Below are 24,037 nucleotides of genomic sequence, written 5' to 3'. Positions count from 1 at the left end.
GACTTACAAGCTTTAAGACCGACTTAAAAAAATGAATTAAAACCTTAAGACCGACTTACAAACTTAAAGACCGACTTACAAGCTTTAAGTCCGACAGAAAAAAAACTGACTTAAAACCTTAAGGCCAACTTAAAAACCGACTTAAATTTTTAAGCCCGACTGAGTAGTGAACTACACCCATAATCTTCTACCATTCTTAAAGTCTGTTTCTCCGAGAAGGAAAAAAACTCTCCTCTTTGTCAATAAAATGAATTCTCGATAAATAATTACATAATAAAGAAAATTCTTATTCCGCAACAAATTGCAATTTTCATCTTTTAGTCAGAAAGTTTTTCTTCTTAGACAGGAAAATGTTTGATTTTGCTGATCAAATGGAACAATTCTGACTAAAAGAAGAATTTTTTGTTCAAAAGTTCTTATTTCCAAAATCTATTGGACCCTATAGAGCTGTGTCCACAAATGGAAAGAATTAATGCTGAAGCTGCAGAGAAACTTAAGAAGAAGATAAAAAGAATACTGTAACAAGATTTATGTATAAATAAAAAAGTATATAAGAAAATCAAGATGCTTTCAATGGGGATGTGTTGGTGTTCGTCAATGCAGAAGATTTCCAAGAGACCAATGGCCTTTGCTGAAACATTTCTATTTTTTTTGGGAAAAAATCATTTTTAGATCATTTTTTATTGAGAAAACTATCGGAACTGTTTTTTTTTAGACTTATTGAACACATTTTCCGCAGAATATATCCACAAAACTCCACGGAAAATAGGATATTTCCTACGACCCTATCATAGAGACCAAAAAAATGTCAATAAAACGAATAAAAAACAGAAAAATCGTGTCTAAAATGCACCACATGCTTTATTAACATGAAAGCACTCTAATAAAACATTTTTTGTCTATAGAATTCCCTGGAATTAATATAGATGGTCGGTCATAGGGAAAGGAGGGGGGGACTAAAATAAGGTGACCTGCTAAAAAACCTAGCTATGTCGCCCATACTCATTAATTTAATAAATCTACCCTGTATCTAAAAATCAACGTTCTCATCAGATTTTCCTTTTTTTTTCTTAGAATTCTTTTTTCTAACATCTCGTGGAAGATTATTTCCGTCTGAACTAATTAATATTAATTAATGATAAATTATTGGTTTTTTTTAAATACTTTGTTTCTTGTTTTTTTTCTTATAAATATAAATAAGTATATAAATAACGTGGAAGCATTCTAGTTCAGTTTTATCGCTATCTTATTTGCATGACGTATTTGTTTGATATATAATTAATGAATTTTTGTGACTATAATCATTTTTTTTATTAAATAGGTAGATATATTTTTTATATTACCTATATTATCTGTGTTATCTAGGTAATAAAAACTATACAGAGCCAGAGATGAGAAGATATTGAATTTTTCAAAGATATTCAGAAAAATCGAAACTAAAAAGAAAAATTGATGACTCATCGGTCAAGCCGTTTAGCAAATAAGGCCGACTGAATTTTTATTAAAAAATTCAACCATATCTTCAGTTCTTTTTATTCGAATTTAACAATTTTTATAGATATTTCAAAAAAAGATCTTCAACTCCTTGGTGTATTGGAAGTTCGAAAAATGACCGCTAAAGGCGCTAACAACATTTTATGAGAAATGAAATCTTTCATTGAAAATATATGAATAAAATAGAGAATATTTTTCACTTGAGGAATATTTAAAATTATTGAAAATATCAAAAAGGAAGAAATAAATATTAATAAATAATATTAATTGCCAGTCAAAAAATCAGTCAATAGAAAGAGAACGACAAATACAATAAATATTAAAGTTTAGAAAATAAATGTCAATCGTTAGAAAAGAAGTGACAATCGTTTGACACGAAAAACGTCAAATGTTTGATTTTGCACAAATAAATTGTCAAATTAGATGTTGATTCAAATGAAATAGCCGTTAATGTGTTTTAGTACTAAATCTTCAAAAAATTAGACTTCAAAGTCTCTTTTCTTATTCATTTTTAATGTTCTTCTAATTAATAGAAAATAGAATTTATTTTACACTTGATTTGATGTTAGGCTACGCCCCGGCTTTCTTTATTCCAACGGCTATAATAAAAAAAAAATCGACTTAACTCTTTAAGGTTTTTTGGGTCATACGCTGACCCAAACGTGAAACATTTTAATTTTTCAATTATTTATGAATGTAATTGTTTTTCCATGTTACAAATGCATCAAATTCACACATAAAGGGCCAAAGAAGACGTTCCGAGTGAGAAAAGTCCTCTAAAAAAATTCATAGAATAAAAATCGCGATAAAAGAGCGCATGTTTCAATGTTTTCATGTTTCACGTTGGACGTTGGGTTAAAATAAAAAGCAAATAAAACTTTTTGAGTTTACGCATCTTTTGGCGGCAGATGTTTTCAGATATCTCAATCCAATCAAAAGCTTCTGGCGGTTAAAATCTTGCTCTAATTTCCTGGACACCCTGTATATGATAAATTTACTTTCAAATTCTTCGAAATAAAATATTTTTCTTTTTAAATTCTTACCTATTCATCTCTGGTTCATTTTCTTACACACATAAAATACACCAAACAATAAGTATAGCGTTGTCCTTTGAAAGTATATAGTGTCCTTAATCATTTTCTTTGTAAGGTTCTAAAACATACGAATTAAGTGCATTATAATATCTATATTAAGTCTACACAATCCATGAAAATTTTCAGAGTACAAATGTGCAAGTTCCTAAAACAATATAATGTTCTATACAATTTTTTTTTGTTGTGTTGTAAAATGGTTCTTTAAATACTTTTTTTCCTCTACACAAGTCCCTCTAAATATTACATCATTTATTAAAATTTTTAAGTGCAAGACATCGATGTCTCTTCATCGTAAAATGTCATGTGTTTTTAGGCCCTACAACTACACCTCGTTTTTTTTTTATTTTTAACAAATACAATCCCCTTGTTCCTTAGCTGCTAGTGCTTCATTTTCCTCCATCTCTTTCTCCCTGACTTAATATAAAACTCAAGAGAGAACGGCTTAAAACACTAATGTATAATATTTAATACAATGATACTAATTAAAATATTCCTTAGTTGTCTAAAATATCCTTGCTCAGTTCTGAATACCTCGATAGACATTTGATTTTCTTTTATTCTTTTACTTTTATCCTATTAGCGTCACATTTAGTTTTTTTTTTTGCAATATAGGATCAGTATTATACTTACATATTTTTGGAGTAAATAATAATCTAGATTCTTTTAGCATCCTTTTAGTGAGAGTATAAATTCACAATCAAGTCTCGTTGCGTCCGAGAATTGCAAAAATTTCCAAACGTTTCTCCTCAAGTTGTTGCTTCATTTCCATTGTGAAGGGATCAAAGGACATTAGGCGCTTCTTTCGTTGGTAAATTCCTTCTTTGCGTGACATTGCGCATGAGAATAAGTTCTGCAAATAAAAAGAGTTGAAAGATTAAAAAAAACTATTCGTGAAAAAAATTCGTTTTAAATTATTTTACCTCATCAATTGGCCATTTGAGAAAATGAAGAACATCCCGAAGGGTCCCTTCGACATCATCCACCAGCTTATCGTAGAAGATAATCTTGATTGGGCCAGTAAAATTTTTTGCCCAACCAACATTCATCAACTCCCAGGCCATCAATTGCTTACGGACAAATTGTTCCCAGTCTTTGAAGAGAAATAGAAGAAATCCCGCATTAAGAAAGGCCAGAAAAGCTTTTTTACTGCTTCAGGTAGAGACTTAAAAAAAATACTCAAATCCTTACATTTTCCTTTGGTTCGCTTGTAACGATCTGGAGAGGCGAACCCTACGTGACCACCGCTCTGACGATTGAATTCCGCAAGGATGGCCTTTAGTGGATCACGAACAAGGAGAATGGCTCGATTGAAGTAACTCCATACTTTGGGTCCACGTTCGTGGGTTTTAACAACAAGCACCTGATGGATAAAAAATGATATTTTAACGAAAATTTTAAATATTTTTAAAGAATCCTCAAACTCACAGAAGAATTCTTTACATTCTCCGCCGGAAAACCTGATTTCATTAGACCGTAATCTTTGTAGACGCTCCCAGTGAGAATTCCTGAAATTACATTGAAAAATAATTAAAACATTTTAATCCTATTCAGCAACCAAGCAATCCTTAAAATTTGTTCTGAAATTTTAAAGATTTTAAGGATTGAATTGAAGCAATTCGAAAATTTAGAAAATTATTTTAAAAAAGTAAAAAAAATATATAAAAAAGGATTATTTTGCAAATTATTTCGAATTGATTCATCGATTTAATTAAAAATAATTTGAATATTCGAAGCAATATCGAATACTCCACAAACATTTTGAATTTTCGTAAAGAAATTCATATTCTCAAAATAATTCGAAAAATTATTATATTTAATATTTGAATTTTTACTCGTTTATTCAAAAAATTCTTCTAGTTTTGACAAATAAAAATCTCAAAATTATTTGGATATTTAAAAAAATATATTAGATTAGATTTAGAGAACATTTCAAAAAAAAAAACTGGATATATTCACGAAATAATTCGAATATTTAAAAATTATTTCGAATATTTCCAAAATTATTCCAGTATTATCAAAAAAATAGAATATTCTAAATTAATTTGAGCACCTCTTCGAAAAAATATCGAATATTCTTTAAACATTCTCAAATTATATATAGTCTAAATGTGGAATTTATTCCATAGACATGAATTTTTAACAATAAATCTAAATCTAAATCTAAAAATCTAAAACAGTTACTCGTTAGAACTGTTAGACAAATTTAAATATTCTTAAAAATAATTTAAATATATTTTACAAAATAATACAAATATTCACAATGAATATTTGAATTTTTCGCAAAAATCTTCTAGTTTTAACGAAAGAAAACGAATTATTCTTTAAAAAAAAATACGAATATTCTACAAAAATCTTTCGCAATATTCTCAAATTATATCGCACCTGTTGCCTGCTGAAGAAGATATCGGAGCCAAGTATTGCCACTACCAGGGAATGAAGCCAGAGCCACAACTTTTCCCGAAAGGTGTTTATCGAATGTTTGTGCACTAACTGTTGGCTCTGGCGCTTTTGTGGTCAGCACAAAGGGACGATGTCCTGGGAGGGTGTGAAGTATTCTCGGTGGTCGTGCAATGGGTGGTGGAAGACTCCCATCGATGTACCTCAGCTCACGACACCAACGTATCGGTTGACGACGTCCCACCGTACTGACTTCCTTTCCATGTGGTGTGCTGAGTCTCTGTTTGGAAAGAAAAAAAGAAATTTTTCTTTTTAGAGAATGAGAAAATATTAATTAAATAAAAAATTAATCAAACTTTACCTCGCTGAGACGGGATGAAGAGTATCGCTGGGGATTGTGATTCTGAATACTGAGGATCGAGAGCAGGAGGATACCAACGACGTACGCTACAATTGTTCCCACAACACCAAATAATCGCCAGCCTCTCAGGGCCATAGCCAGGCATCCTCACCATTCACCCAATACTGCCAACGTCTGCAAAATCCACCATAGAAAAAAAAACAAACTCACCCACCTGAATCACTCCACTCCAAAATCCTCCTACACCCCCTCTCTAATATAAAGAAAATTTTTCCTTTTGTTGAATTTAATTCTTTTTTGTGTTTTTGATGAATAAAAATTTGTTGTAAGAAAAATATGGAGATTTTGTTGCGCACACGCTGCAAAAGGCCAGCAAGAGCAATTCAATTGTTTAGAGAAGTGCAATCAAGTTGGGAATTTTCCCGGGGCACGTGCATTGAGAGGTACAAATGGGGGAATACAGCAAAATCTCTCGCACGTATAGAACATTTTTAGTATTTTCAGTGGGGCAAAGCTCAAACGGCAAAGTTTTGTCTTAAAATCACGTCAATGGAAGTAGAGAAAACATTTTTATTAATCTCTTCTTGAGAATTGGAAAGAAAATCAAATATTTGGAACAATATTACCCTATAAAATTTCCTATTTATTTAATTATTCATTAAGGAATATTTTTCACCCTATGGGATGCAAGGAAATTCTTTTCCTTAGAAATTCTTAATATCGTCCAATGGCTTATAGTTGAAAGGACTTAAATTTGGACAAGACAACAATTTTATAGAATAAAAAGGATAAAAAGAATTAAAGAATCAAAGAGAATTTTTCAATTTTCCCCTGTTGAGAAAATTTTGAGCAAATCTTTTCTGAATCTTCCAATATAATTCACATTAAAAATTAAATTATTTGCTTGACTGTTTTGAAATGTTTTTTTTATTATTCCTCTAAATATTTTCATTTCGTAGTAGAACATCAAAATAAATATGTAAACTCCTTTTAATCCTTTTGCGGCACAGTTGAACAGAATATGCAGAAAATATATTAAAAAAAATTATTTTACTGAACAAATAGGTAAATCACTTTGATATTCATGCTACAGATTTTTTTCTATTCATTTTCCCATTTTCCCACGGCCTTCAATCTCATCTATATAATAAAGAAAGGTCTGTTTGTTGGTAATCTTCCGTCGTGTTCGGCTATACAAATCTACACCGTTTGACCGATCGCGATGAAATTTGGCACAGAGGCTCCTTATATCAGGCGGTTTCGAGTGGCCGTATCCATTTTCCTCCCAAAGCCCCCCTTCAGGTAGCCCCCATATAACTCTCATGCAGTTTTTGCGAATTTTTGAATTTGGCGCCCGAAATGTTGTATGAAAATGATTTCTTCTCTTTGCAAATTTTTTTTCTTTGGGTTTGATGAGTGTGCCCAATCATACTTATAAATCATCACAATTTTTTCTCTCTATAATTTGCGCGAAGCGCAAAACCCCCCGCGAAGCGGGGCGAGGAAAATTGGAGCGAAGCGACAATTTACCTCGTTTTGTTATAAGAAAAGGTAAATAGAATTATGCAACAATTCGCATTTTATCAATTTCTCCATTAAATGCGCTTTAAGGTACATATATAAGGAGAAAATTGTTGAACTTCCGGCGCGAGAGAATAAACCACCGCCACCCCTCCCCCCACTTTTCACGCCCCCGCGTGTAGATTCACGACGCGTAGGGAGTGGGAGGAGATTGGTCCATTTCCATAATCAATTATATTGCCAGAGGAAATTACATAATATACTCACAGTCAGTGGAATCATTGGTGCAGGATTATGGATTCGAGGTGCTTCACCTCACGATTATTTGCCTTGGAAACAGCAGCCATTGATCCATTTTCCACCAATTTTCACGCATTTTCTCTTTGTAGAAATTTTCTTCTTTTTTATTTATTTTTAAAACTTGTGGGATTTTTTTATTGAATTTTTGGAAAAAGCTTCTTCTGCTGGTTAAGCTGATCCTATCACATTTTTGCGCAACACTTTAAGGAGAGCCTGGCCCTTTTGTGAAGATCTTTTGGGTGGTTTTGTCACAGAAATTTGATACTTTTGACCACAAAGAGAGACTTGTGGCACATTTCAGAAGGGGGCGCGTGGAAGGCTTTCGGGGGGGTGGGAAAAGCGACGTTTTGGCCTACGGCAGGTGCCGAGAGTTACGCCCCAAAAATTCCTTTTTGCACTTTAGCCACCAAATTCATCCACTTTGGGGTACAATGGGAGCACCAAAATACTTTTCGCAGGAATTCCCTGACCCATGAGACACCTCCCTTTACGCGCGGGGAGATTGGGGTGATTTTTTTTTCTTTTGAGGGGGAGGATGAGTGGGCACGGATGCACACTCACTTGGTCGTGGGGCTGCTGTGGAAGAACTGTGAGACTTTTCACGTTTGCCCTCTGTATGTGTGGAACGGGGGGAGTTTTCTCTCGGATGGCGATGAAGTGTCACGACGTCGAACGTCGACGCCACCCGGAGAGTTTCCCTGCGTCGGCGCAGTGCTACACAACTCAGATATTTTTGTAACCACGCACTCATCCATCATTTCCTCTCCTAAACATGCTGCTGCTCTAAACTGAAGAATTTGGAAGATGCACGTGCTACAGAGATTTTTTTTCCTTTCAACATCTTCTCTGAAAAAATATTAAAATTCATTATTTTGCAAGAAAAAAAATCTCCAGGATCTTTAGGAAGAAGCTGTGCTCGTAAAATTGATCCACAAAGTCCTAGAATTTATCATGCAGCGGCTGCAATGATGAGACGACAGAGCAACATGCTACATTAAACCGCATCCAAATGTTGTGATGTTGCGGCATCTCAGCGGGTGTTGAGTCAGAAATAGCAATATGCAGAATTTCATCTGCAAAATCTTCTGCGGTAAATAGAGCGTCATCACCAGACTCTTTCAGTTATGTAAGAGAGGTAAGAGATTTCTAATGAAACGAAGACATTTAGAAAATAATTTAATTTTTCCTTAATAAAAATGAATCATTTAGATATTTAGTATGATTTAGCAAAACCTAAATTCGCTTAAGTTTAAATACTAATACTTTTCCAGAGTTCAATTGCGAATAATAAAATTTTCCCAGGATATTCTAGATACGCCTAGAAGTTTTTCTTTAATTTTCACAAAGTCTATTTGTCTAGAAAAGTTAATTCGGATGGAAGTTAATGAAATATAAGTCAAAATTGGAAAGTTATTTTTAATAATAACGTTTTTAGCATATTTTAAGCTATTAGAAATCCTCAAGAATTTAAACATTGGGGTAGATTCTGATGAAAATATATTTTCTTTTCTTACAATTCGCCAGTTATAAGACTTTTAGTATTCCGGGGAAAATCTTAGAATTTTTACATTTTGCTTCTACCATTACATCGTATTTTTGAAGGAAAATTACTTTTCCAGGCCTCTTCAGAGATCTTTTCGACTATTTTCATGAACAAAAAATTCTTTGTTCTTTTTTCTAGAACGATTTAAAATAACATATTTTTTTTTAACCTCTAGGCCGCCAAGCGGGGTCGTTGAACGACCCCAGCCCTATATTTCGTGCTATAACTTAATAAATATAAAAGATACCATTCCCATCTTTTGGAAATAAGTTCTTTGGTTATCTGAGGAGGTTGTGTAAAAATTTCAGCTCAATCCGTCCACCACAAGAAAAGTTATTAAGGAAAATGTAGAAGAAGGGAATTCAAAAATTGGTGTAACGGCCATGCTGCGAAAATTTCTTAGAATGAAGTTGGTCACATCATGAATCATATGGTTGAAGGGTTGTGCTTACTTTCTCACTTTACCTTCTCAGTGTCAGAATTATCGCGAATAAGTAACATAAACAACATAAAACATAATTAGAAGCATATAAATGTGCAAAACAATAAAGAATATTCGAGAAATATTGCCATTTATCACGGTGCGGGAAGTGAGGGGAATGTGGGAAAGTAGTGAAAAAAATAGCAGTTGCGGTCAACTTCGTGGCAAATTTCTCACGAAGAAAGTGTGAAAAATGAGTGAAAAATGTTTTTCCTTAATATCTTCTTCTGTGTGTTTCCGGGTGGCGAATTTGTGATGCAAGGGGCAAGAGGACTATATAAGGAGTCTAAAGGTAGTGACCCGACAGTTCCCGGTTTTATAGTTTATGAGAAAATCGACTTCCTTCTTGGGGTCGTTCAACGACCCCACCTTGGCGCTCTAAGGAAGCTCCAAGGTCTTGGCGGCCAGCAGGTTAAATTTGAAATCACTTAATTTATTAACTTTATTAATTAGCTTCGCAGAAGGGTTAAAAATCCGTAACGAACATTATAATTTGAATTGGAAAAACGACTTTTTAATTTGATTCATGTGCCTATTGCCAAAAAGGCCTTTTACGATTTACGATCCGACCCTGTACACGTGAAGAAGAAGAAGAATTTGAATTTCACAACGACCATTTCAGTTGGCGTCGCCTTTAGAGAAAACAACAAACGGAGCTTGATCGTCTTTTGTAAAGAATTTCTCATAAAAATTGTTAACAATTTGTGTTGATTTTGAGTGAAAAAGATAATTCAGCGTGTACTGTGTGACTTAGCTGTGGAGGATTGTGGAAAACTTGAGTGAAATTGCGGAAATTCGTTGTATTTTATTTGGGTAAATGGAGGCATCTCTACTTGGTGGGAAGTTGATCTTCCTGAAGAAGAATGGCAAGAATCGGGTTGTGTACACCACTAGGGGAAGCGCCGTGAGATTTGGCAAGGATTTATTGTGTCACTTCCGGCTACGACATCCCAATGCGTGCAAAATTCACTGCAAGATTTGCATTGGAAGAATTGGAAAGGTTCGTGACGTTTTATTAGGTCTTCCGGATAACTTTGGGGAATCAGTATCTAATGAAAATCTCTTCAATTCCCCCTTCTTAGGTTCAGATTATCAACTATTCAACCGATCAATCTGTGGCTGTTAACGATAAGATCGTGATGAAGAAGCAATTTATCAAATCAGGAGATCAAATCAACATCCTAGGGATGAATTTTGTCTGGGAGTTTACTCCTATTGTGGATGCCCTCAAGACAACAGTGAGAAAGTCCTCGCCATTGTCCATGCGTCCTGTGGAGATGAAGAGAGCGTGCTGGTCTGAACCTGGGAGAAGGGTAATGGAAATTTTCATTCAAAATTGCCAAAAAAATTAACCGTAAAATGAAATTTATTCTCTTATTCTTTTTTGCAGAAGAAGCTAAAGAGGTTAAACAAGGAGACTATTGTGTCAATTCTTACGCCTGTCCGGAAGAGGAGAAGATTCTCTGGGGTCCCAGAGTTGAAAATTGGTAAGAAAAATTCCCTGGAGAATGAGGAATCTTTTTTTTCATTTCCTAATGACTTTTCTTGCTTCTCAGGAGTACCAGAAGATGAAAAGACAGTTCCTGAAGTCGTGGAACAGCCCACGACGCCTGAAAAGAATCTTTTGGAAGGCACTGGGATTGTTTCTCCTAACCTTCCCAGGCAATCCATAAATTTGATGAGTTTCCAAACTCCAAAGACATTGAGGGGAGATAATTCTACGGCTGAATCCACCATGAAAGACTCCACAGTTGTAGCTGCAACGATTGATGGAAGCAAGAGTCTCTACGGGACCCCAGTAGGTCCTTCCTTGGAGGGAACTCGTGCATCTCCGGAACAACCATCAAATTTAATTGATTTAAACACACCGGCGCCGACAAAGGGTGATCCAGAGAAATTGTGTGCCGATTCAGATGCCTCAGACTTCTTCAAGACACCACTGAAGCAAATCCGTGCAAGGGGTCTCAAAACACCCTCATCCATTGCTCCGCAGACTGCTGCAAAAGTGGATTTCACATCATTGCCCCAAAGTACTCCAATTGATGTCACAAAGCGCCTGGATGTGAATGAGGAGAGCACAATAATTGATGTGGATCAATCGGAATCCGTGATAACTATTGATGATTCAAGTGAGACGCTTAAAACGCCAGAAAATAGCATAAAATTCATTGGAGAAGCATCAAAAATTGACGATTCCTCGGCTACGCCCAAGAGAACTTTGCGATCAGCCACAAAATCTAGTGTTGCATCTACGAAGAAGCTCCCAGAGGTCAATACAATGACCCCAAAGACTCCACAGAGTATAAGACGAAATGCAAAAACCCCACAGAGTGCTGTATCTGTCAAAAAGCAGCCGCAAGAAGACATCAAGAAGACAAGAAAGAGTACAAGGACCCCTCAGAGTGTCAAGAAGGTCAAAGGTGAAGATGTGGAAAACTTTTCAACACCAAAGCAGGTTAAGAAGATAATCAGGCGCCCAGTAACGTCAACCAAGAAGCTCAAAGAGAGGAAGATTGAGGCAAAACTCAATACATCCGATACAACAGGTGAAAAGCCACAACCAACGGTCAGTCAACTACGAGGCCTAATGACAATGGAGAATCTGACCAATATCACATCCGGCAGTGACGTATTTGACAAGGAAAACATGACATCACCTCAAGCAACGACAATGAGTGAAGATCATCAGTTGAGATCTCTTCAAAAGGTTTGTTTTCTTGAAAATTTAAAACATTTAAAGTTGAAGAAATTAATTTTTCTTTCAATATTTCTTTTTTTAGGAGAACAATATGCTTAACATGACGCCAACTCCAGTGAAAAAGCAGCATAAGAGCTTGAGTGCTGTAAAGTCCGGAAGGGTTACAAAGACACCGCGAAGTCCGCTGAATAATTTAAGCAACATTTCCGGTGTTAAGAATCTCTTTGGGACACAGCAAAAGTCCCCAAAAGCTGTTCAGAGGCACCACGTAGTTGCTTCTTCTCCACTAAATGATTTAACGGACGTTGGTGGTGTTAGAAGGCTTTTCAGAACACCCGGAAGGGGGAAAAAGGATGATTTGACGGACATTGTGGGTGTGCGTGAACTTCTAGCAACTCCCAAATCAACCAATAAGCTGGAAGATATTGTTGGTGTGAGAGAATTGATGAAGACACCTCTTGAGGACGTAACAGTTGACCTACGAGGTGTCCGAGAACTTATGCAGGATCTCCCGAAAGATGAAACCTCCGTTAGATTGGCTGGTGTTCGTGATCTAATGAAATCACCTGAGGAAGAAGGAGCTTCTCCTGATCTGAGAGGTGTGAGAAAATTACTAAAATCTCCAGTGGATCAAGATCTTTCAATGGATTTGAGAGGAATTAGGGAAATCATGAAGGAACCAAAGGAGGCAGACTATTCCGTTGTATACGCAGGCGTTAAGGACCTCATGAAGGAATCTAAGGAAACAGACATGTCTCTGAAATTCACAGGCGTTAAGGAGCTCATGAAGGAGCCCACTGGAGACAAAACAATTAACTACGCTGGTTTGCGAGATATAATGAAGCCTTCAACATCCAAAGATACATCCTTTGCAATGGTTGGCGTTAAGGAACTTCTAAAGGAGCCAGTAGATGTTGAGACTACTCAAAATCTAACTGGTATGGCTGATTTGTACACCATCCCCGAGGAATCAAAACCACTGATTCAGGGAGAAGATGCTGAAGAAGCGTCAAAACCAACATCTTCATCAACAAGTGTTGTTGAAGTCATTGAATTGGATGCAACGGTAGATCAGTTATTTGACTCCCTCAAAGGATTAACGTCAATGCCATCAGTTCAGCGGACGTATTCACGCAAAGAAAGCCCCAAAAAGGTTAAAACTCCCGAAAAGATCGAAAAGGGAGGTGATGATAAAGGAATTCAAGAGTGGATCGATTCAATTGTCTTGTCGACAACAAATGAAAACGCTCATTCACGTCGTGCCAACAATACACTTCAAGTTCTCAGTGATAAATACAGCAATGTCACTGCAACGGAATCTGAACAACTTCTCACAGAGAGCATTGACAACAATCCTGAAAGTGAAGACGTAGCTGAAGACAATGCAACCATTGACACTCCATCAGTTCGTAGAGAAACAACCGGACGCGATGTGTCCCTCAGGAAGTTGGCAATTGCTCAGAGTTTTGCTGAAACAGAGAAGAATCTTCTGTCTGTGAATGATACATTTGATTTTAGCCATGGAGTAACGAGTACCCCCAAAACTCCTCGTTTGAAAGTTGATCAACTTACGGAAATTGCTCCAAGACGATCTCCTAGGCTGCAGAGGACTACAGAAATTTTACTAAAGACCCCAGAAGTTTTATCGACAAAGGAGAAGAATGAAGCAACATCCGCTGCATCAGCAAATAACAAACCTCGTCGTGGAAGAAAACCAAAAGCAGTTACATTTGCAGTTCCTGAATCTCCTGCTGCAGTATCTTCATCTACGAGTCCAGTTCGGGCTAAGCGAGGAAGAAAAACGGCTGCTGAAGCACTAAATAAAATTGCTTCTGAAGCGTTAGATAAAAGTGCTGCAGATACTGAATCAAATCCTTCTGAACGTCCTCGCCGTGGACGAAAGGCTGCAACTACAAAAATAAAGCCTTTAGAAGAAGAAGAAAACAAGCCTACTGAAGAAATTCCTGCTAAGGCAGTTCGCTCTAGGCGTGGTCGAAAGCCTGCTGCTGTAAAAGAGGCACATGATGCTGATGAAGTGGAGAACAAGCCTGCTGAAGAAGCAGAGAACAAGCCTGCTGAAGAAGCTGAAGAAGCTCCTGCTAAACCAGTTCGTTCTAGACGTGGTAGAAAGCCTGCTGCTTTAAAAGAGGCGCATGATGTAAAGCCTGCTGAAGAAGCAGAGAGCAAAAAAGTTGAAGAAGTGGAGAACAAGCCTGCTGAAGTAATTGACGAAGATCCTGCAATGCCCATTCGTTCTAGACGCGGTCGAAAGGCTCAACAAAAGGCAGATCCAACAGTTAAAAATGAGGAAGAAGATAAATCTTCTGATGACGTCTTTGAAAGTCCCGCTCAGCCTGTACGTGCTAAACGTGGCCGCAAAGCTGCTGCAAGTGTTGAAGTGGAGAAACAAACTGAAAAAACAGCTGTAACATTAGTTCAGAGTCCAGCTAAGCAAACACGTAAGCGTGGACGAAAGGTTATTCCAACTGTGGAAGAGGCTGAAGGGGCAAAAGATGTTACTGAAAATGCAGAAGATTCTACTGCTTCAACACGTACTAGACGCACACGGAAGGCAATTGCAAAAACTGGACAAGATTCCCAAGTAAATGATGAAGACACTCCTGCAAAGATGACAAAACGTACCCGTAAGGCAGCCGGTGAGAGGAATAACAATGAATCAGTGACTTCAGTGGAGAGTTCAGCTGCAACTTCAACAAAACGCAGTCGCAGAGCAGCTACAAAGGAAGATGAAGAGTCCAATGCTACTCCGGCAAAACGTACAAGGAATCCACGTGCAAAGAAAACAAGCGAAGCTCCCGCTGAAAGTCCAGTTCAATCAAAACGGGCACGAAGAGGCGCAAAACCCGAAGAAACTCCAAATTCAGCAGCAACTGAAGCAGATCTGAATGATTCTTCTCGTCCAAAGCGCACTAGGAAGGGGACAAAGGTTCAAGATGATGTGACGGAAATCTCAAAGAAGCCCAAAAACAATTCACCGGTGGTTGCCGAACAGCCCACAAAGAGGAATTTAAGATCACGCAGGCAGTAAATTTTTATTTTATGTTTCATTTTTCCATGAAAAATTTCTCATTTAATATTTGAAAATAAAGCTGATTTTAGCTACAATTTATTGAAATAAAATCAATTTTTAATTTTTTTGGGGGATTTTGGGAACAATTTGGCGGTGAAAATAGGCGGGAAGTCGTTCTAACCTCAAAATTTGATGTTTCACAAAAGGATGAAACATTGTGGTTAAAGGGACACAAAACATGGCTGACGAAAATAGCGTTTTCTTCTCGGATGACGATATTTCAGTTGAATCCGACGACAATAAACATAATATTCGGCAAGCAGTCACAACGGTAGTTCCGGTAGCTTATGCAGATGAAACACTGGATACCCGGGTACTCCTGCAGTCGTGGAATGTGAAGAAAAACATTGTTGAAGTTGTTGTTGGTGAGTTTTGTTGATGGAATGTTTTGAAACTTTGGAAAGTTTTCTTTTAAAATTTTTATGTTTTTCTTCCCGGAAAAGCTGCAAAATTGACCATTTGGCACCTGAGGGTGATTGAGGATGAGGACATTGCCCGGCTGTTTGGGAACAACATTGCCGACTGCGTGGAATTCAAGTACTACTTGAAGAAGTGGCGGAATGAAGGTGCCAAGATTGTTGAAACTCCCCTGCCGGCAAACAAAAAAGTTCAACTGCCTCAGGTACAACAGATCTCTGATCCTCTGGAGCAATATAGTGGAATCTCAGCATCTACAGCACCACCGTCGAATAAGGATTCAGCAGCAAAGGTCCGGAAGCATGTCTCACGAGAGGTTAGGCATCATTGTACGCTGAATGAGAGATTTTCAAAAGCAAACTTTGCCTTTTCAGGAAGTCGAGAAAGTCCTGAGAATGTCTGCACGTGGTAAGAGTATCCTGCAGTATTACAGTGCAAATGAGAGGCTTGAGCCACAGCATCAAGCATGGCTCGTGGATATTATTGCCGATTACTACCTGCAGAAGTACGATGGTGTCTCCATGAAACTAATTGATCGTGTCAGTGATCAAATTATTCAGCTCTTCCCCACGGAACTTAAGGTATAAAAGGATTTCCTCATTTTCTTTGAATTAAAAACAAGTTTTCCTTCAATTCCAGTCGACGTATTATGTAAAAAGGCCCCTCGGTGGGAATCCCAAAGGGAAACTCCATGACAAATTCAGGAACAAGAGAAGACTCTACATCGCACAAGGGATACTCAAGAAAAAGTAAAATAAGTCAATTTTCACTACTCTACGTTGGAAAAGGGATCTTCTATGACCCAAAAAGAAAAGGAATTAGCACCTTGGTCAGGAAGTTCAGGAAGGTGCTACGGCAGAAATTTTCTCAGCTGAAATTCTGCAATTTTTATTTAAAAAAAAAATGTTCAAAATAAATTACAATTTTTTAAGAATTTCTTCTGAAATTTCAACGATTTCAAGGATTTCTTGGTCGCAGAATAGAACCCATTGCTTAGAAAAGGACATATTGTCCCCTAATAAAAACAATAATTAATTTCAGAGATTATTCCCACACAATCACCTGTATTTCGGATCTTCAATACAATGCTTTATCACTTCATACAATGTAGGTTAAGTATATAATATGTAGTTTCTAGGAAAACTCACAGCAGCAGGACTCCAGGACCCCCAATCCACACACTAGGATGCCTCAATGGGACGCCAACTTGTTGTTAGGGCAATATTTGTGGGATGATGGTAGTCTTGTACGTCCTTGGTGGTGCTCCGATTTGGCATCTTTAGTGCCGCCTGAGCATCCTCCTGCCCGAGTTGTGCTGCCGCCTCGAAGAGTTGTCGCGCCACACGACGACTACGCTTGAGACCACCAAGCCCGTGCACGTAGAACACCCCAAGATTGTACATTGCCTTCGGATGCCCCAACTCCGTGGCCATTTGGTAGCACTCCATGGCCTGCCGGAGATTCTTCTTCACCCCCAAACCGCGCTCGTAGCACAGCCCCAAATTAAACGTTGCCGCAGGGTGACGGTGAAATGTTGCAAGGCGAAAATGGAAGACTGCCTCCTCAAAATTACTCCCATTCTGTATACTCTGTACGGCAAAATTGAAGTGTGTATCCCCAATGAGGCTCTTGAGATCACGAGCTGCATCTCTTATTGTTAATTTCTGCAAAAACACATTTTTTTTTCAAAGGAAAATGCAAAGAAAATTGAATTAAAATTCTTCCTGAAGATCTTTTTGTCTTATCACAGCGATAAGACTGTCTCTTTATGTTAAAATCTAGTGAATCATTGACTCTCTTCAAACGCATGAAAACAAATCATCCACATTGTGATAAGATTCGAAAGAGAAACATAGAGACAGACAGAAAATCTTCTCTTTGCAAAAAATAAATTAAAAAAGACGCGTGTGGCCTTCAAGAGTGCCAATTATTGTTGTTTTCTCTATCTCTCCTTCTGCTTCACTAAAACACTCACCTCAGTGGAAATTTTGGGCTCGTCGCTTGTCTCATCATTGCTGACGTTGTAGATGAATTTGGAGGGATCCAATGGGAAGTCTGAAGACTTCCCCACCCCCAATTCCTTCCCAGGCGCTGTTAAGGCAACCCGTGCAAAGGGACCCGTATGGAAGCCACGATTGGGTGGCGGCAAAAACCCATAAATTGCCGGATGGAAGGCGCTACGACGTTCCCAAGCAAGCTGTCGCCGTCGCATACAGAGTAGCTGACTTGTGTACCATCCGCAGATGATGGCGCTACTCTGTTGTGTGTTTCGGAGAAAAAATAAAAACAAAGAAAGCAAGGTCAGCATAAAATATTCATGTTGCAAAAAAGGAAAAGAATTAAAAACAAAAAAGCAATTTCCGGAAATATTTTTTTTTTACATCTCTGAATCTAGTTCTAATTCATTAGAGGCTAATTTGAACTATCTTGAAGCAGCTTTTAGCTAACGTAGTCTAATTAAAAAAAAAACAATTATCTTATAGTTAGGACAATTAATCATAATTACAGACTAAAGAAAATTTTAAAAGCTCGTGTTTTCAAGAGTTATTACGGTAAATCCGTGGAAAAAGTTCACAATAGTTCATAAGTTTGTTTTTGCTGAAGTTTCACTAAAAATGCAGCAAAAATGCTAAAAATATGAAATTGAGACAATTTGTGCCAGCCGGGTAATTATATACTCCAATTTATTACAGTATAAGCCTCCGATGAGCGTCTAGTATGCCTGAATGTGTTAAAAGATTTTTTTTCAATCAAAAACTTTCTAAGATATTTATTTTTATTGTTTTTTTTTTTGTATTTTATCTCTAATTCCATAATAATTATCTCTTAACTCACAAATGAATTGCAAGATTCATAAACCAATTCATAGATGGGATAAACCTGCTAAATGGAAATTCATCTGCGATAAGATTAAACTCAAACTGATAAAACGAATTAATTTCTCATTGATCTACCTGAATGTTTATTCCCTTTCTCTCAAAATATCCGCTGTTTTTTTGCTTTCTAACATGGGAGGAATTTTCAGAGAAAAAAAAGGTCTGATTTGGAATATCTTCCCCTACTTTCATCATTCAAGGATATTTTTTTTTGTCAAAGAACTTGAACAAGTTTTTTTTAACCTACTCACCCAGGTTATGGCTCCCAACCACGACTGATTGAGATTGTCGTGATTAATGCGCTCCTTGTACTCATCCTGCCCCGACTCGGATTCCTTGAAATCACTCCCAACGGCTGAAGACTTCCGGAAGTGCGCGAGGGAGCACTTTTTCTTCCTCAACGCAACGGCGGCAGCCTTCCTCCGTGCCAGCGGACACTCAAAATGGTTGAAATGCGCACGGCCAGCATCGAAGATGTTGGCCGTCTTCTCCAAGGTGTCCTTTATCCTCCTCGAAACATAATTCCACATGCTTTTTCACCCACAAATTCACCAAAATTTCCACAATTTTTCACAACTGCGTAGAAGCACCGTCCATCGCCGGAGGACTTCTTCTTCTTCTTTTTCTTTAATGCTTTTGATGTGTTTCACGTTGAACATGTTTCAAGACATCTGTATAGCGATGAAACATTGGCTTTATTGAGAAACTTGTTAAGATGCTTTTCGTATGTAAGGCACATCTTTGAAGATTTTTTCGTGTTTTTCTGGGCTTTTCTTTAGAGGAAATTATTTCGGTCGAACGGTGGGAAAATTAAAAATTTCAAAAATAGTCTACTTTCAGGCGCAAAACACCTGAGTTGCGTGAAATATTTCCCCCTTTTATGTTTCACCCTTCAATAAAGAAACAACAAAACAGACATTTCTTCTTCTTCCCCCGTCAAATGTAGAGAAATATAATAGTGGACGTGTTCTCCTAAAAAAAAGATTGTATTTGAAGGAGATCTTTTTGTGCTTTTTTGCAAGGTGAAAAGTTATTTGTACACCGTCAAAATAGCAAAATCAGTGAGCCAGAGATCCCGCGGCAAGATGGGTAGTAAGAAGGAGAGCGAAAGGACGAAATTTATACAGGAGAAATGTCAGAATTTGCTGACTCAGATGCTCCGTGATGAAGATAACAAATACTGCGTGGATTGCGATGCAAAAGGTAATTTTGGGTGGGTAATTAGCTGCCCCCCCGGCAGATGGGAAGAACCCATTGGGAGGCATCTGGGCGCAGATTGGCAGGTGCGGCAGGTGCTGTGGGGCTGGGAAGAGAATGAGAGGAAAAAACAAAGAGAAAGTGTCACAAATTGCATGATCGTGCGCGTCCTCAACTTCCGGGGGTCAAGCGCCTTCAATGCCAATTGGTGTACTCTAATGGGGGATTAAGCGGTCTATTTACCATGTACTTCCGGTCATGGTCAGGAAAGCACTCTACTGTGTCCTGATGGGATTCATTTTGTTTTCCTCCAGGTCCTAGATGGGCTTCGTGGAATTTGGGCGTCTTTCTCTGTATCCGATGTGCGGGGATTCACAGGAATTTGGGTGTTCACATTTCTCGTGTGAAATCTGTGAATCTAGACGCCTGGACACCTGAGCAAGTTGTGAGTATTGCAAGAAGATGGAATTCTCATGTTTTAAATTCTCATTGCAAAATCAATAATTTTGGGGGCGTTTTTCATCCATCATCATGCAAAAAACAGGTCTCCCTGCAGCAGATGGGCAACTCACGAGCACGTGCTGTGTATGAAGCTCAACTCCCGGATGGTTTTCGTCGTCCACAGACTGATTCGGCGCTTGAGACTTTTATTCGTGCCAAGTATGAGCATAAGAAGTACTTAGCTAGAGAATGGGTCCAACCACCACCGCCAAAGGTAATGAAATGGATTACGTTATATTTCCGTACGTAAACCATGAGAGGGTCGGCGAATTCGAGACTCGGAGGTGTTCGATAGGCTGTAATGCAGATATGAAAAAAAAAGATCTTATTCGATTAGGAATATCCCCACTCGTTCCCACCAGTGCAATATCACAACGAGAGGTAACTCTTGAACTGATATTGACTGCTCTGCACCGTTGCTTGTGATAAAATATATGAATGAGGAATATTCCTAACACAAAGTCACAATGCAACAAAAATGCCTCTCTGAGGTTGACGTCAGGACGGCAGCTGGTCATAAAAAATCAAAGCCAAAATTGTATGTGAGAAGCCAACCCCAGTTGTTGTTAAAGGGACGACCCTAGGCGATGAATGGGATTTCTTAAATGACTTTAATGTCATGTAGGTCTTTTGGAGTCTTATGTGTTCTTTTATATTGTTGTAAGCCCTGAGGAAGAACTTAAATAGTCCAGGGCCTTAAATAAAATTTAATTAGCCAAGCTTGAGACCGAAAATCTGTCTTTTAAGAAAACGTATTCAAGAATATTTAGCACTGTTAGAGAATCTGTGGTAAAGTAGTGATTGTAGGAAATGCCCTACAAGGCACTCTCTAAAGAAAACCTTTCTTTTTTTCGGGGGGTTTGTGCTTTTTGTAGGTGGACTGGGATAAGGAGATCGAAGAGGAGATGGAGAAGTTGAAGAGAAAAAAGAAATCATCGAGCACATTGGGATTGTCGAGTGTCAGTACAGAGAGTAGTGGGAGTAAGAAGAGCTTGGCCAAGTCTGCCCCAATTCCAGCACCCTTGCCTAAGCCGAAGGCAACATCGAGTAGCCCCAAGAGTACACGGACTGACCACAATCCCCCCACGAGTGCTACGTCGGATCTTCTTGGTTTATCCTCACCAACAGCCACCAATGGGCCCACGACGAAAGACTTGGCGGGGGATGCCTTCAATTCCTTCCTGAGTGCCCCACCGGCTGTCGAGGAGGCACCCAAGGTGCCCACGACGAATGCATTGGATCAGGAGGAGGCGGACTTCTTCAATCAGGTGCCCAATGAGAAGGAGAAGGCCAAGATGACCAAGGATAGCATCATGGCACTCTATGCTGCCGCACCAACGCCCAGTTTCAACAATTTCTCCCAGTTCCCACCGCCACAGGCGCCCTATGGGGGGCAATTTGGTGCTCAACCAGGGAGTGGCTTTGCCGCCGCACCAACAGGCTACGCTGCAATGCCACAATTTGGTCAACAGCCGCCGCATCATCCGCCAGTTTCGACAAACAACGGTGCAATGTTCGGTTTTCCGGCACAGCCACAGCCCTTTGGGCAGTTTACAGCATTCCAGACACCCCCCAATTCGGCGGGTCTCAAGCAACCACCCCCGAATGCCGCCAATTCAGCACTCAACCAGCAATTTGGTAATCTCAATTTGGGCAATGTGTGGCAATAGGGTGGTTTGGTCAATGAGCTTTTTGCGTGAGTGTACAACAACCTGATGAGATCAATATCACTAGAAATAAGAGGATGCGTGGGAAGGACATAAAGGTCACCTTTTTGCAGGACTAAAAACTGCTCAATTGATGATTTATTATCTTTTTATTTTATAATAATTCATCAAAATATTCTCTTTCCTCCACTTTGTGTCTTTCCGGGTGATATTCCTCAACAAATTTCTTTCATTTTTGCAATATCTTTTGCAGTTTTTTTTCTCATAACCTCATAAGTATTTCACAAAGCTTTATTATTCTCCGTAAAATTAATTTCTTTGTTGAATTTATTATGCAAAGTTTGCGTAATAAATTCATTTATTTTTCCCCCAGTATAATGTGCTTTATGACTTGTTAGCTAACAAAAAAACTGCCACAATTGGTGCAAAATGATTAAATTCCGGAAGTGCAGCGATAAGAAAGCTTTTTTTCTGTTCTGATTTGCATTAAAATGAGAATTTTGCAAAAGAAAAAAAAAACATTTTTATCGTTGTCCTTAAGAAAATTGTAGTAAATACAATAAAAGTATTTTAAGAATTTGCCGCTGGAACTGAAGGGCGTTCTAGAACACTGAGAACTTTTATTTTTAATTAGATTTCATTATGAAAAACTATTCGGATGTTTGATTATTTAGTTACAATGCATCCAAAGTTATTTAATTACAATTTAATTGGATTAACCAACAGGCAGATTTAAACGCCATCTATTGAGTAGAGTCAGATTTTCTGCTAATACTCAACTACACGATTTTATAGACAATGAAGATTTATTAATTATTTAATTCATCTAATTAAAAAAAATCATTTTCAGCGCTTTCCTAAAAGAAAAAAAATCAAAACTCTTCGAGACCTTTTCAGGAATATCACCCACTCCTCCCACTTTTCCAAAACTTTTTCGCATTAAATAAAAATAAAAGAAAACAGAGAAGAAAATAAATTATATAACAATCAATATACAAAATTCTCTAACATTGGATAATAAAAAAATTAAGAGAAATAGACCATCACGTTTAGCGAGTATTTAAGATGAAATTTTAGTAGAAAAATTGTTCAGTAAAAGAAAAAAATGAAGAAATACTATGAATTTTAACACACACCCCCGCGTGTTTGGGGGGATGTGATGTGGCGCGTTGAAATAGGATGATGAGAAAATGAGGCCTATTTTTGTGCTTGTTTGCCCCCCAGCCAAGGTGGTTCATCCCCACAGCCCATCCTTGGTGGGGGCGTCGACGTATTAAGTGTAATATAAATAATTTTCGTACTTGGACAAGAGCCTCCAAAGGGGCTCGAGATCAAGCAAAAAAAAATCGAGTTTTAGGTGAAATTTCTTTTGAATTGAAAAGAAAAAAAAAACAAATACAATGTGAAAGGACAAAAATTGTGTAATTCTGTTGTCTGGATGAATAAAAAAAAAACAGAGAAAAATAACTTGGTGACATTGGGGGAATTTTGGGGCGCGAAAATTGGGGTCGATCATTTTTGTGTGCAAATAGAGAGATCGCGAGCAAGGTTGATTGATTCATATTTTTTTCATTATTTAGTTAGATGAAAGAAAATTTGCGAATAATTATCAAATATTGGGGTATAAAATGGGGCTTCTAGCAGTGGAGGAGCATCAGTTTTTGTTTTGTGAAGTAATCGAAATGTCTCGAGTTTTCATCTTGTTCCTCCTCCTGGGAGTCTCTGTTGTTTTTGCCGATGATGCAGAGCCTGAGGCACCGGCTCCCGATCCACCAGCCCCTGAGGATCCAGCAGATCCACCGGAAGATCCTACTGCTCCGGAAGGACCCCCAGATCCAGCTGCAAATCCCACTGATCAAGTTGCAGAAGTCATGGGTAAGCGAATTGAGCAATTTATACCTTGTACACATTGGGCCTAATTCAGCGACCAAGAAACCCTTGAAATCTTTGAATTTTGTACTGAAATTTCTTTTTTTGTTAAAGCAATGTTTGCAGAGATCATGGCAGTTATACAACAGATCATGGCAGCTAGTGCTCAAGCCCCTCAAGCACCGCAGTTTCCGGCAATAAGTCCACTTCCAGCATTCCCCCCATTTTTCCCATCCTTCGCAGCATGGAAAAGACGTTGAAATAAATGAATAAAGAGGATTTGTGCAAAGAAATTATGCAATAATTGTAACGATTTAAGAAGTCAATTTAATAAAATTATTAGAATTGTTTGCATTAATTATTTGATCATTTTGAATCGAATTATTTGCTTCATTAGATCCCTGTTTTGACCTGAGGCTTATTTTGTTTAATCCTTTCACGTTTTTTTGGGTCATACGCTGAATTTAATTGTTTTTTTTTTTCAAGTTAGAAAAGCATCAAATTCCGGCAAAAGACCAAAGAAAACGTTC

The 24,037-nt window shown here is 37.9% G+C and overlaps 7 protein-coding genes across 8 annotated transcripts in view; 5 read left to right on the top strand and 2 right to left on the bottom strand.

Moving 5' to 3' along the window:
• The window catches only part of LOC129795447 (mediator of RNA polymerase II transcription subunit 1), a 1,235,552-nt gene that overhangs the window by 873,027 nt on the left and 338,488 nt on the right, over window positions 1-24,037 (top strand). The window lies entirely within an intron of this gene.
• On the bottom strand, window positions 837-7,825 carry LOC129795649 (WSCD family member AAEL009094). Its single transcript, XM_055837106.1, has 7 exons — window positions 7,135-7,825; window positions 5,347-5,520; window positions 4,971-5,265; window positions 4,014-4,093; window positions 3,777-3,948; window positions 3,509-3,678; window positions 837-3,438 (listed from the first exon to the last, which is right to left on the bottom strand). Exons 2-7 carry the CDS (start codon window positions 5,479-5,481, stop codon window positions 3,286-3,288), a joined length of 1,005 nt encoding a protein of 334 aa, XP_055693081.1. The 5' UTR covers window positions 5,482-5,520; window positions 7,135-7,825; the 3' UTR covers window positions 837-3,285.
• LOC129795446 (uncharacterized) lies at window positions 9,782-15,030 on the top strand. The gene is made up of 5 exons (XM_055836724.1): window positions 9,782-10,191; window positions 10,274-10,504; window positions 10,582-10,678; window positions 10,748-11,898; window positions 11,972-15,030. The coding sequence occupies exons 1-5, from the start codon at window positions 10,009-10,011 to the stop codon at window positions 14,936-14,938; spliced, it is 4,629 nt and encodes a 1,542-aa protein (XP_055692699.1). The 5' UTR covers window positions 9,782-10,008; the 3' UTR covers window positions 14,939-15,030.
• Window positions 15,136-16,333, top strand: LOC129795679 (uncharacterized). 2 transcript variants are annotated; one of them, XM_055837145.1, is made up of 4 exons: window positions 15,136-15,345; window positions 15,424-15,713; window positions 15,772-15,978; window positions 16,037-16,333. In XM_055837145.1, exons 1-4 carry the CDS (start codon window positions 15,159-15,161, stop codon window positions 16,148-16,150), a joined length of 798 nt encoding a protein of 265 aa, XP_055693120.1. In that variant the 5' UTR covers window positions 15,136-15,158; the 3' UTR covers window positions 16,151-16,333. The 2 variants fall into 2 exon arrangements, with proteins under 2 accessions (XP_055693120.1, XP_055693121.1); XM_055837146.1 differs by having other exon boundaries at window positions 15,139-15,345; window positions 15,424-15,689.
• On the bottom strand, window positions 16,429-18,999 carry LOC129795646 (uncharacterized). Its single transcript, XM_055837102.1, has 3 exons — window positions 18,525-18,999; window positions 17,373-17,654; window positions 16,429-17,061 (listed from the first exon to the last, which is right to left on the bottom strand). The coding sequence occupies exons 1-3, from the start codon at window positions 18,801-18,803 to the stop codon at window positions 16,579-16,581; spliced, it is 1,044 nt and encodes a 347-aa protein (XP_055693077.1). The 5' UTR covers window positions 18,804-18,999; the 3' UTR covers window positions 16,429-16,578.
• LOC129795613 (stromal membrane-associated protein 1-like) lies at window positions 19,188-23,105 on the top strand. Its single transcript, XM_055837055.1, has 4 exons — window positions 19,188-19,476; window positions 19,785-19,915; window positions 20,015-20,185; window positions 20,847-23,105. Exons 1-4 carry the CDS (start codon window positions 19,359-19,361, stop codon window positions 21,639-21,641), a joined length of 1,215 nt encoding a protein of 404 aa, XP_055693030.1. The 5' UTR covers window positions 19,188-19,358; the 3' UTR covers window positions 21,642-23,105.
• Window positions 23,224-23,861, top strand: LOC129795753 (uncharacterized). The gene is made up of 2 exons (XM_055837235.1): window positions 23,224-23,513; window positions 23,622-23,861. Exons 1-2 carry the CDS (start codon window positions 23,267-23,269, stop codon window positions 23,765-23,767), a joined length of 393 nt encoding a protein of 130 aa, XP_055693210.1. The 5' UTR covers window positions 23,224-23,266; the 3' UTR covers window positions 23,768-23,861.

Source organism: Lutzomyia longipalpis, chromosome 4 (assembly GCF_024334085.1).
Source record: "Lutzomyia longipalpis isolate SR_M1_2022 chromosome 4, ASM2433408v1".
NCBI classification, from domain to species: Eukaryota; Metazoa; Arthropoda; class Insecta; order Diptera; family Psychodidae; genus Lutzomyia; species Lutzomyia longipalpis.
Note: the sequence above shows the minus strand (reverse complement) of the source record. Positions and strands in the feature narration are given on the sequence as shown.